The 12,525-nt window shown below is 45.0% G+C and overlaps 1 protein-coding gene across 1 annotated transcript; it reads right to left on the reverse strand.

Annotated features, from left to right (window-relative positions):
• Positions 1-596: 596 nt before the first annotated feature.
• C5H11orf53 (chromosome 5 C11orf53 homolog) lies at positions 597-12,107 on the reverse strand. The gene is made up of 4 exons (XM_026779095.1): positions 11,994-12,107; positions 5,153-5,195; positions 2,079-2,377; positions 597-998 (listed from the first exon to the last, which is right to left on the reverse strand). Exons 1-4 carry the CDS (start codon positions 12,105-12,107, stop codon positions 597-599), a joined length of 858 nt encoding a protein of 285 aa, XP_026634896.1.
• Positions 12,108-12,525: the final 418 nt, after the last annotated feature.

Here is a 12,525-nt window from a genome sequence, read left to right on the forward strand (position 1 = left end):
CTCCTGACCTCATCCTATTTTATAGACAATAAAGTATTTGTACCTGGTGCCATATTTTTTACTGGGTCTTTACAAGTCCCTGTAATATGGGAATGTGTGTAACACTACACACTTTAAAGTCACACGACATATAAAATGAGTTTTATGCACTCCAAGCTGCATTATACCATTTCCTTTTTCTTTTGCTAAATACACAGTTTTATAACTAATAAAAATTAGACGGGAAAGTCACTGTGCTTTATGATCTGGATAAAGGTTTTTAATGTAATATAAAGAAAAATAACCAGTGCCAAACATGCTGCTTCAAAGATAACAGAAAATTCAGAATAAACTGGGTTAGCGAAGTTCTAAAGTGGCCTCCCTGTAAGGTTGTCTCATCAGAATGTGAGCAACAAAAATATTTGGTTGACATTGTAGTGTTTTGCAGGGGTGTTACAATGGATAAGAGCAGGGATAAAGGCCGTTGTCAACTAGCACTGGGTAGAGTTGTGACTTAAACTCAGAATCCAGTTCTGATTGAGCTAGCACACCTGGAAGAATCTGTGGACACAGAATCCAACTTCCATCAGAATGCAGAAGTCCCCTGGCCTGCAGTCTCAGTAGGCTCTCCGGCATTCGTAAGAGCCCCAGGCCATGCTACCATCTTCTTTGGTCCAAGGTGAAGGATCGTGAAGGGAAGAGGTGTCTGACCCCTCCTCTGGGGAGAGGGGCACCACCTTGGATGGGAGGTCATTTGACATGGTCATGAACGAAGTGAAGGGGTATGAAGACGGGGTGGGGTACCCTGGCGTGTGGTGCAGATCTTCCAGTGAATGCAGTGAGTAGGACTGAGCCCCAGCCAGGGATGATCCCCATCCCATGCTCCTGTGTTGGTTGCTGCTTCCTGACTCCAGCTGGGAGAGGCAGCTGGTGGTGGGTGGCAGGGTCTGCAGGACCTCAGCAGGCACAGGGTCTGGTTGGCTGAGTCCATCCGGCACCGTCTGTTCCCAGGAGTCTCTCTGAGGAGAATGGTAAAGGCATGGAAATTAGTTTTTAGGGATGCTCTGAGGATATAGCGCTGCCTGCTGGACCAAGACATCCAGAGAAGCCTTCAAACCCTCTCGCTGCTGCGGAAGCCTAGCCTTTGGGCAACGTTACCCTCTGCTGTTTGACTCAAGTCAGGGGAATCTGGGTTAATTTCTACTCAGGGATGTTTCTCTAGGTCCTGCATTCCTCTTTACACAAGCAGGGGAAGGCGGTACCTGGTTCTGGTTTAGGGTAGTCCTCCAATGATGTGGGGTAGGGGCTCCCTACCTCCTCAACAGTACTTTCTTTGGGGTGGACTGAGTTCATTCACCCCATCACCTACCACCCTCTGAGCCCTTCATCTGTAAAATGGGGCCCAAAGTCGATCTGCTGCAAATATTAAATTAACACAGACCCATGAAAGTTCTTGTCACAAAATAAGGCTAATTCCCTGACCCACCCTCATTGTCTAAAATTCCACCTTCAGCGATTCATTCCTTTGTGCCAAGAGGCTTTACGGTTTTCTATAAAAGGAGTATTAGCAGCTTTTTTAGATCTTTCTGAACTTATTTCTTTGGAGGGATCAAGAGAGAACACGGTGTGTGTGTGTGTGTGTGTGTGTGTGTGTGTGTGTGTGTGTGTGTGTGTAGGCTTCCGGAAGAAGCTGGAGCAGAGGGAATTGGCAAGGGAGCAGAAGATGAGTTTGAACACTTCAGCATTTGCTTCTTAGGGTCCATGGGCTTAAACAAGTCTTACTCTAACGGGGTGCGGTGCATTCAGCAAGCAGGATAGTAACAAGAGGAGCCTGGATTCTACTTTACAGGGGCCCTGATTCGAAACCCTAGCTAGACAATTTCGATGCCTTGGTTAATGTGATCTTTGTGCAGGCCTGAATCCCTCAGAAGTGTCCCAGCAGATCCAGCCTGACTGGGCACCTCCAGGTTTGAGCAGAGTAGAGCAGGAATCCCCAGGTGAGTTATCTCTGGCTTCAGCTTAGTTACCACATATGAGGGCTGGGCCACCGGAGCTGGGGCCTCCCCTTCTTCCCTGCACATTGAAATAACCGTACTCACAAACACAAAGTGAGTTGGATCGCCGGGGAACGGAGGTGGCAGGAGCGGCGGCAGAGTTGAGGTGCCGAACAGGGAACCCGATGTGGAGGTCAGCCCTGGTGGGCGGTAGTCTCCGTAGGGCTCTGCCAGGTAGGACTCCAGCAGGCCCGGGTGACTCTGTCCAGCTGAGGACTCACAGGCAAAGGGCTTAGTCACGCCGGAGGGATAGAGGTCGTTTGAGAACTGCTTGCTGCTATGGAAGTCGGAGTCAGACAGGAAAGATCTCCTGACACCGTAGTAACCTGACATGACTGGCGATCCTGTGGCCGAGGGAAAAAGAAGTGAGCAAAAGTTTCATGCTGGAAGCTCAGAGCATTGCAGCTCCTTCATCGGTACCCCGTGAAAAGATGGTACCCACATGTGCCTGAAGTCGTTGACAAAGAAATATACATGTCTTGAATGGTGTACAATATTCCTGCATCACTGTTTCAGCCCAAATAACAGATATGCTTAAAGTTCACCTGGATTTAGGGATGAATTCATGTTAGATGTACAATAACTACCCAGATAATGATGTATCAAGTATCTTCCAGGTCCAGATGCTTCTAGGAGGGGCATAGAGAGGTGAGTTAAAGAGCCCCTTGGTATCCTAGTCAACACTAACTGTCACCATGACATGGCTTAGAGAGTCTCAAATAAGTGTCTTTATCAGGTTGATCTGTGGGCATGTGTGTGAGGGATTGCTTTGATTATTAATTGATGTAGGGGGTGCCCACTGCGGGAGGCGTCATTCCTTGAGCAGGCGGCCCTGGGCTGTGGAAGAAAGGTAGAAAAAGTGTAACCAAAATTCCTCCATGGTTTCTGCTTCAAGCTCCTGCCTGAGTTAGTTTCTGACTGCAGAGTTAGGTCCTGCCCCGTCTTCCCTCAGTGATGGACAGGAATCTGGAAGCTGGAAAGGATGTTTTCCTCCTAAAAGTTGCTTTAGGTCATGGCATTTGTTGCAGAGACAGAATGAAGCTGGGCTATTTGGAACCTATGCCTTCCAATGAACTATAAAGATCTTATCACAGCCTCTGAACGACATCCTGTAACATACAGGACAGTTTCCAAGTGGCTGCTTCTGGGCTTCTTATAGGAGGAAATGTCTCTCTAGATAAGGTAACACACAGCCCACCTCATGCCAAGGGCAGTACTGTCTTCTGATTCTTCTGCGCACTGATCTTCACCACCTGTCTCACACCCGGCTGGCATAAAGTGATGACTTGCCATGGGACAGTATAGTTGTAGAAAAGTCAATTTTTGAGAAAAAACAATACCCATCCCGCCACACGTCTGGCTTTGACGCTTCTAGTGTTATTTGCTGCCCCCTTGTGGTCACACTGGATTCCCTCATTCACTTTGGACATTATGGAGACAGCTTGAATAGGGTTTTTAAAGGAAGAGGGGAAAACTGAAACTGGCAAGAACCTTATTTAAGAAAGACCAATTGGTTTCAAGAGAGAGGAGAGATGCTCAACAGTTTTCGAGAATCTGTGTGGGACACGGACTCCAGGTCTGTGTAATTTATCACTTGTACAGTCCATATAGTAGAGGGTGGAATCTCATCACCAAGACCAAAACAGGGAGATTGCAAAAGGGCTGAGATGCGGAGGAGATGCCATCTCTGTCCCTCGTCCCTTCCCTCAACAATGGGAGGTTACAACTGAGCTTTGTCCCTGTCCCGGCCTATTCTTTAGAGAGAAGAGGAATGAAGATCATTGGGATCTTTTTCTTGGTGGCTTGTCACAGTGAGAGCCTGAGCCCCTTCCAGCCAACGTGGCGTCTTAGATTTTGCTCTTTACTTTGTCACTGCTACAGCTATCTTCCCAGTGGGTCTAAAAGTCCCGTGGTGGTGGAGCAGGTCTCATGCAGTGTCTGGTCTGTATCCAACACTCCATGCAGAGGGCACACCCAGGGGGCAAACAGTCTCCCCAGCAAACCCTTTAGCAGGTTTTGACTCGCTACGCTGCTTTCATTTTTAATTCACCAATATCCAATCTGTGCCTGCACAACTGAACTTTGTGGCGACAGTTTTAATTATCAGCACCCTTTTGGGAACAGAAATCTGTGCAAATGAAAATTCATGTCATAAAGACATCCCAAGGATTGGTGCAGTCAGAGAACAGAGTGAGAAGGTAAACAGGACTCCCAGGACGACGGAGTTATAGTTCTAATTTCAAAATAAAAACAATCGTGAGGGAAAGCCTCTGCTTTTCTCAGTGTACCCATTTCTCCTTAAAGAAGAGGAGACACATTCTAGAAGGTAGGAGAATCGGCAGATACTCCCTCTGGCACAAAAGAGCAGAGGCAAGCAAATTCAAATGGAAGTAAGCACAATGGGAAAATACAAGAGTCGTTCAGTTACGGGAGGCTTTGGAACTCCCCGCTTTATGCAACTTGAAAAGTGCTAAATCTCTCTGGAGTTTGAGATCTGGAGGACTAGTGTGTGTGTGTGTGTGTGTGTGTGTGTGTGTGTGTGTGTGTGTGTGTGGCTTGTGAGTGGTGAGGGCAAGGGGATATATCACTTTTATTACCATTAAGAATATTCCTTTCCTATCCTCCCAGGATGGCGGAATTGAGACCCAGAAAACTGACATAAATACAGTATCTTGAACGCTGTGTGTGACGCACCATGGAAAGTACTTAATAAAGGTAGCCCCTGCCCCTAATGTTCCTTTCTCCCTCTGTCTACGATCAGATCATGGTGTCAGATCTTTAGATGTTTTAACACTATACCTGGAGCCTGGTTACTATTGCTTTTGCCTAAAAGCTTCTTCCAGGCAGAGTTTTGAAAACAGCCTGCCTCTCAAGACCTAAAGGACTAAGCTCAGGATGATTCGATGAGATTTGTCTTCAATGATTTTTTTTTTTTAGATGCAAAAATGAGAAAATGAGGCGGTTATCAGAACCTCGGCGGCTCTTGGCTGGGGATGGAACTTCGGTGATACAGTAGCTGCGTAACATGTGCGTAGCTCTGGGCTTGGTGGAAAACAAAACACAAATGCTCAGTTGCTGCTTAAAAGCCAGTAAATTGCTTGTTGAATTAAAGGTCTCACCTGGCATCTGGACGAACGGAGGCTGGGAGGAGCTGACACTGCCCTGGAAGGCAAACAGAATGCAGGTGTTGTCAACCTTAGTTACAGCTCAAATTTAATTTTAAAATTAGGAATATATTTCCAAACCATCCTCTCTTTCTTCCTTCCCTCCTTTCTTTTCTGGGTGTGGACATGTGTGCTTATGCACATGTACAAGTGTACATGTGTTCACATGTGTGTGGAGGCCAGAGGTACCCAGGTTAACCTTGGGTGCTGTCTTCAGGATGGCTAGCTGGTTAGCATGCTTTTTGTTTTTGTTTTTGTTTTTGTTTTTGTTTTTTTTTTTTAAGATAAGGTCTCTCATCAGGATCTGGGCTTGTGGATTAGGCCAGATTGAATGGCCGGTGAGTTCCAGCTCACTGGAACTTTCACCTCCACCTTCTCAGCATGGAAGTGTGAGCATATACTATGCCCAGCTTTTTGCATAAGTCTTGGGGTTTTAAGTGAGGTCACCATGCTTGTATGACAATCGTTTATGAACAGAGTTACCTCTTCACTCTCTAAACTCTTATATTTTGATGCTTAGAAATGTTACTTGAAGATTTGGAGGAAGACAATTTAGAGTAGAATGTAAGTTTATTATATAGAATAGAATAAAGTTTTGCAAGAGAGAAACCAAATTTTTAGGTTCTGATAGATATGCCAAGAAGCATTAGCTAGATGAAACAGAATGATTTATCCTGTGTTTTACTCTTTGTGTCAATACTCATTCATAAAATATCTTAGAGAGTGTTTTATATGCACATATATCAGTGTGTTTGCATTCCTATATGCAACTGGCAGTTGGCTTCAACCCTGAATGGTTACATTTTATTGTGGGTCTTTATGCAAAGTAAATAATCCACGGAGAGCAGGGATCCTGAGTGTGATTTTTCTTTCTCGCTCAAAGTAGAGCATGGTTCATAAAAGGCATAATAACATTTGTGGAGAGAAGATGCAGTTTGAGGCAGGATTTCTCTGTGTAACAGCTCTGCCTGTCCTGGAACTCAGAGAGATCCCCCTGCCTCTGCCTACATAGTGCTGGGATTAAAGGCGTGTACCACCATGCCTGGCTGAAATGCAGTTCTTAGAGAGCCCACAGAGCAGTGATGGTGGAGGGTGGGGAAGTGGTAGGCAGAATACTGTTCTGTTGAAAGATTGAATGCCTTTACGTTTTATTAAATGTGTGTTTGTGTGTGTATGTATTTATGCATGTGTACGTGTGTGCATGTGTGTATTCGAGTATATATGTGTGCGTGTATGTTTGTATGTATATGTGTATGTGTGTGCATGTTATGTGTGTGTATGTGTGTAAATGTGTGTTTGTGTGTTTATGTGTGTATATATGTGTGCATATGTATGTATATATGTGTATGTATGTGTATATGTGCATGTGTGTTTATGTGTGCATGTGTATGTGTCTGTATATGTGTATGGTGTGTTTGTATGTTATGTGTATATGTGTATGTATATGTATGTATATGTGTGTTTATGTGTGTTTCTGTGTGTATATGTTTGTATATGTGTATGTATATGTATGTATATGTGTGTTTATGTGTGTGCATGTACGTGTGCGTATGTATATGAGTGTGCCCCGTGGGAGCGTGCACCTTGTGGTAGTCAGAGAACACCTTGAGGAGTCAGTTGTGTCCTTCCCCCTTCTGGGTGTGGAACTTACTTCATCAGGCTTGGAGGTGATCCTGTGACCGGCTGAGCATCAACATTAAAGTCCCTCCTTACTTCCTAGTAACTGTAACTGAACCTTATTTAGAAATAGGATCTTTGAAGGTATAATTACTTAAATTAAGATGTGGTCATGTTGAATTAGGACGGGTTCCCAAGCCCATATGACTGATGTCCTTATCAGAAGAGAAGGGGAGCTAGATAGATGACGTGGTAGGTAAGAGCCTTGTCTGGCCTTCCAGAGGACTTAGGGTCAGTTCCCAGCACCCACATGGTGGCTCACAACCATCTGTAACTCTAGTCCCAAAACATCTGGTGTCCTCCTTTGGGCCTCTGTGGATACTGCTTACATAAAAACAAAATTTTAAACAATTATTATTATTATTTTTTTAAAAAACCAGACACTCAGTGATACAGATGAGGTGAGGGTCATATGGAGATAAGAAAATTGTGAATGATTTAACCTCAAGATTAGGGATCAAGGTTGGTTGGTAGAAGCTAGGAGGAAGTGAAGGGATTTTTCTCCTGCAGTTGCCAGGGATCAGGACCGCTGACATCCCCAGAACTGGGAGACAATGTATTTCAATTGTTTTCCGCTCTCTCCCTTGTGGTCACCTGGGACTGGTGATACCTGACTGGGAAAATGAGTGATGTGGATATGAGGATGCGTGGGAACACATGCTAGAGGAGGGCTGATGTACTGGCACCAGCATGAAGGATAAATAAGTTTGCAGTGTCTTATAGTATTAGAAATGGGGCTGGGAAGTCAGTTCAGTATCTGCTGTGTAAGCACCAGGATCAGAGTTTGGATTTTCAGGAGTCGTGTAAATGCTGGGCAGGCAGTATGTGCTTGTAACCCTGCCTTAGGGGTAGGCATTGCAAACCATTGCATCCCTGAGGCTTGCTGGCCAGCCAGTCTTTAGTGGAAGAGCAATGGAGGAAAGCCGTTCAACAGTGACCTGAGGTCTCTACATGTACACATGTGTGCATACCATCCATGCATACAACAGCATAACACAATCACAGATAAAATACAGAAGACGTGAATACTGTAGCACAATTAATAAAAACCCAGCAACAGAAATTGGGGTTTAACCTGAAGGCCAGAAAAGCAAAATAGCTAGCCAAGGGATCTTACCTCTATCTCAGTCCGAAATGGCGATTTTGTCTCCAGGAATCTCAGAATGAGACTGTGACTGAGAGCTGTCTCCTCCCATCCCATATTCCTCTTTAGTGCAGGAATTAAAGGCATGCACCACTACCACCCGGTTTCTATGGCAAACAAGTGTGGTGTGGTTACTGTTATTAAAGGTGTGTGTCACCTTGCCTGGTCTCTAAGACTGACGAGGGTGGCTTTTTTACTCTCTGATCTTCAGGCCAGCTTTATTTATTAAAATGCAAATGAAATACCACTGCAGAATATTACAAAAGCAAATGCTAGCTCCAAAATGGCCCCAAATAAAGAAGGAGCTGAAAATACCGTCCAAGGAGGTTAAGCATCCTTAGCACTCAGACCTCAGGGCTGAGCTCCCAGCCTATGCCTTCACAGTCCCGAGACTCCTAAGAGCTGGAGAGGTTTCGCAGAATCTCACTCAACCAGCCTGCATGTTTCTAATGCCATGTATCCAAGCTCTGATGACAGAGAACTCGGTGCCTTGTTTGCTTCTCCACTTACGCTTTTTTTTTTCTCCTGGAGATATGATTCCATAAACTTGACTGTAAAAGTCTCCTCTCTTTTCTGATCATCTCTTTCGTTTATATAGAATATGTCTAGCTCTTATTCCATGTAGAGCTTTTCAAATATTTGAAGATAATCCGTCATTTTTGAGCTGCCTTGTTTTCATGTATGCTCGTGTGTACATGTTCATGTGTGTATGCATGTATATGTGTGGGGCACATGCGTGTCTGTTTAAAGACCAAAGGAGGCCAATCTCATCTACCTTGCTTTCTGAGGCAAGGGCTCATGGAAATCCTTGGGGATCAGCGACTGAGTCCCTGATCCCCAAGCCCTAGGGATCTTCCTGTTTATGTTTTCACGGCTTCGGGGTTACATGCTTGTGCCATCATGCCCAGCTTTGTGTGTGGGTACCCGGTTTGAAACTCAGGTCCTCATGTTTGCATGGTAAGCACTTTACCGACTGAGCTGTTTTCTAAAGATGCCCCTACCAGCCGTCTTCTTAGTCACTCTGTCTGCTCCAAGGCAGACTGCAGACTGCTGGATCTCACGTTATCCCACAGTCTCAGGGCCTGGGAATCTGAGGCCATGGCTTGGCTTTTGATGAGGGTCCCTTTCTGGTTTGTAGTCTTCTGAAGGTGACTTCAAGTGACACCCAGAGATCATGTATCCAATATGATGATTACCTCCAAGTCCTCCACATATCACATATCACCATGCTGGAGGTTAGAGTTCCATCTTAGGAATCGTGTCGTCTCAATCATCCAGTGCATCGCCCTGACTTTGAATTCTGTCTTCCAGGTAAAATATCATCGTGCAACCATTCAAGGGCAGCATTGTATTTAAGAGGGAAGGCTCTAGAACCAACATGTCTCTGTTGGAATCCCAGGCCTGCCTCATTTTTGTAAATTTTGGGTACATGAAAATTGAATTAGAACATAGGTGTGGAGTGCTTAAAATAGCACCTGGCGTACGGTAGCCCGGCTGTGCTAAATGGACGTTGTTACAGTAGTCCCCTCTTATTATCGAGGCATAGATACACTATTTCTCCTGCTTATACATGCTAATCAAGTTTAGCTTATACATCAGGCTCAGTAAGAGATTGCTAATAAGAATATAGAACAGAATTAATACAATATGCGTTAACAAAATTGTCCGCATCTTTTCTCTCCAGCTTTGGAGTAATCACCAAGGGTGACTCAGACCGAGGCTCTGAGATATTGTGATGTTGGCCTGGTAACCAAGAAGCATCTCTCCTTTAGCTGTGTTGGGTGGAGGTGGAACCCGGGCCTGTGAAGGCCAGACACCAGCACTCTATCACGGAGCCACCTCCCCACCCCAAGGAGAAGGCTTCCGACTGACTGGAGTGCAGATAGCATTCACGGTGCAGACATACTGGACAGAGGTCAAATTCATCTCCTGGGCAGGACTTGGTGAGACAGCAGAGGTTTTATCTGTCCCTTAGCATGGCATACGATTATGAGTTAATTCATTTATGGAATTTCTGTGGCTTATTTTAAAACTGCTGTTCTCAATGACGTTTTTTTTTTTTTTTTTTTTTGGTTTTTTTTTTCGAGACAGGGTTTCTCTGTGGTTTTGGAGCCTGTCCTGGAACTAGCTCTGTAGACCAGGCTGGTCTCGAACTCACAGAGATCCGCCTGCCTCTGCCTCCCGAGTGCTGGGATTAAAGGCGTGCGCCACCACCGCCTGGCTCTCTGATGGTTTTTGCTGGCTTTTGGGACCCTACCCCTCATCCTGGGCTGCCTTGCCTAGCCTTAATACATAGGGAGGTGTTTAGTGTTATGCCATGCTTTATTGATACTTATAAGAGACCTGTCTCTTCTTGGATGGAGGAAGGGATTAGGGGGAGGGATGGGGAATGGGAGAGAGGGACTGGGAGGGAAGTGGGGAGGTTGCAGCTGGGTCGTAAAATAGATAGATAAACAATAAGAACAAAAAAAACCTGCTGTTCTCGGTGAATTACTCTAGAGAGTAATTGGACAGACAGGGACTCACTGCATAGTCCTCGCAGACCTTGAACTCAGGCCTGGGCTTCTGCCTGCTGGGAGTATGGGTGTGTTCTGACACCCCTGGCTACCTTAGTTAAGTGACTGACAGGAACTCGGAGATGCAGTGGCCAGAGAGGTGCAGATCTGTTTGACTAAATCATAGATGAGCTAGGTTGGGGCACATGCCCCCCCATGCTGCCAGGGCCCCCACTATCCAGCATTCCTCTTCTGATTCTGATTGTCAGTGTCTCTCCTAGAAGGACTTGACACACCTCTGATACCTCCCGACTTTTGTCTGAGTCTCCTTTGCAGCAAGGTGAGGTTGTGGTGGGGTCCTTTGCTCTTCAGGGTGCTTCTCTGGTTGAATCGACTGTGGCCCCACCGTTCCCATGTCTGCTCCTGTCTCTAGCCAAGCTGGGGCAAGGATGATGTTATGAATGAAATCTTGGTTTGATGCCTGGGCCTTTCAGACACTCTTTAAGTCCTAGAGCACCATGGATCCCCCAGACATCACTCATCAGCCAGCGTGACTGCACCAGGCTGTGCCGCAGCCAGGCTGCTCCCGCTGGCTGACAAAGATCCTGTGGCATCTCCAATTCTGCTCTCAGAGTTCCCCATCTTTCCCTTCCATCACCAACCCTGAACCTCTCATCCTTTTTCTCCTTCTGCATAATCTTCATCATTACCGTGGCAATACCAGGAATACTCCCGCCCAACCCCATTTTAACACCGAGGGCTCTACCAATTATGAGTCTAGTTCATTTTATCTGTGACTTGACAAAAAGAAGTCTCTTGTGTTCTTTCCCTCTATATAATTTCACCTTGTGCCCACTGTGGGGATTATCACTATTTCCGTTCTTTATGGTCACTCATAAAACTTTACCATGCAGATTTAACAAGGCCTACAAACAGTATCTTAAAACTTCTCCTGAAAGACAAGAGCCCAAGGACGTTAACGCTCACTGCCATTTTGCTATGGTATTTTTTTTTTAAACCTTGGCCTGTTTTATTCTTAAAATCAAGCAACCACAATTAGATATCGCTGTTACATTAAGCAATTCTCTACTGTATTTATTTCTGTGTTTACCTTTTCTCTGGCCAGAGCTCTTTCACACTTCCTGTATTTGTTTTATCTTCCAAAAGCAATTCTTTAGAAAATCCCAGTAATGTGCTTTTGTTCAGTAAACGATTTCAGATTTTATTGATCTAAAGGTACCATTGCTTTTGACCTTGTACTTAGAAGGTAATTCTAATTTTATAATTAGGACATTTTAGTATTTAATTTCCTGGCACTTTGAAAGCATAAGACCACTGTCTTCGATTGCCATAATTTCAGTTTTAGGAAGTCTGCTACTATTCTTAAAGCGATTCTGTGTGACAAGTTTTCTTTTCTTGATGTTTTTAAAATAGAACCCCCCCTCCCCCTCACCATTTAGGTTCTTCAAGCTCAGCTTACATTGTCTGGAAGTAGATCCCACTCCTCTTTATTCTGCTTGGGCAGGATGTGCTTTGTGTCTTTGCGTGTCTGGGATTTTGAGTCTTTCATCAGGTTAGGACTGTTTTGAACCATTATCTCATTAGCTATTACTCTATCCCTATTACAACCCCTGAGACTATTTAGATTTATTTTGGCTCTTTCGCTTTTATACTCTATGTTCTACACCCTCCTCTTGTTTACCCATGATTTTGTGTTTCTTCACATTTGTTAGAGACTGGCATAAATTTCCTCAGATCTCTTTGGTTCACTAATTATTTAACTGTAGTTTGCTTCTTTAAGTTAAAAAATATCTATGTATGTGCCCGAGTGTGCTGGCGTGCATGCACACATATGTGAGTGGAGGCCCTAGGTTGAGGTCGGGGATCTTCTGCAGTTACCCTCCACCTTAGTTTTTGAAACAAGATCTCTCATTGAACCTGGAGCTCACTGATTTGGCTACACAGTCTGTGCAGCAAGCTCCTGGGATCCTCCCGTCTCTGCCCTTACAGAC

Source organism: Microtus ochrogaster, chromosome 5 (genome assembly GCF_000317375.1).
Source record: "Microtus ochrogaster isolate Prairie Vole_2 chromosome 5, MicOch1.0, whole genome shotgun sequence".
Classification (NCBI taxonomy): Eukaryota; Metazoa; Chordata; class Mammalia; order Rodentia; family Cricetidae; genus Microtus; species Microtus ochrogaster.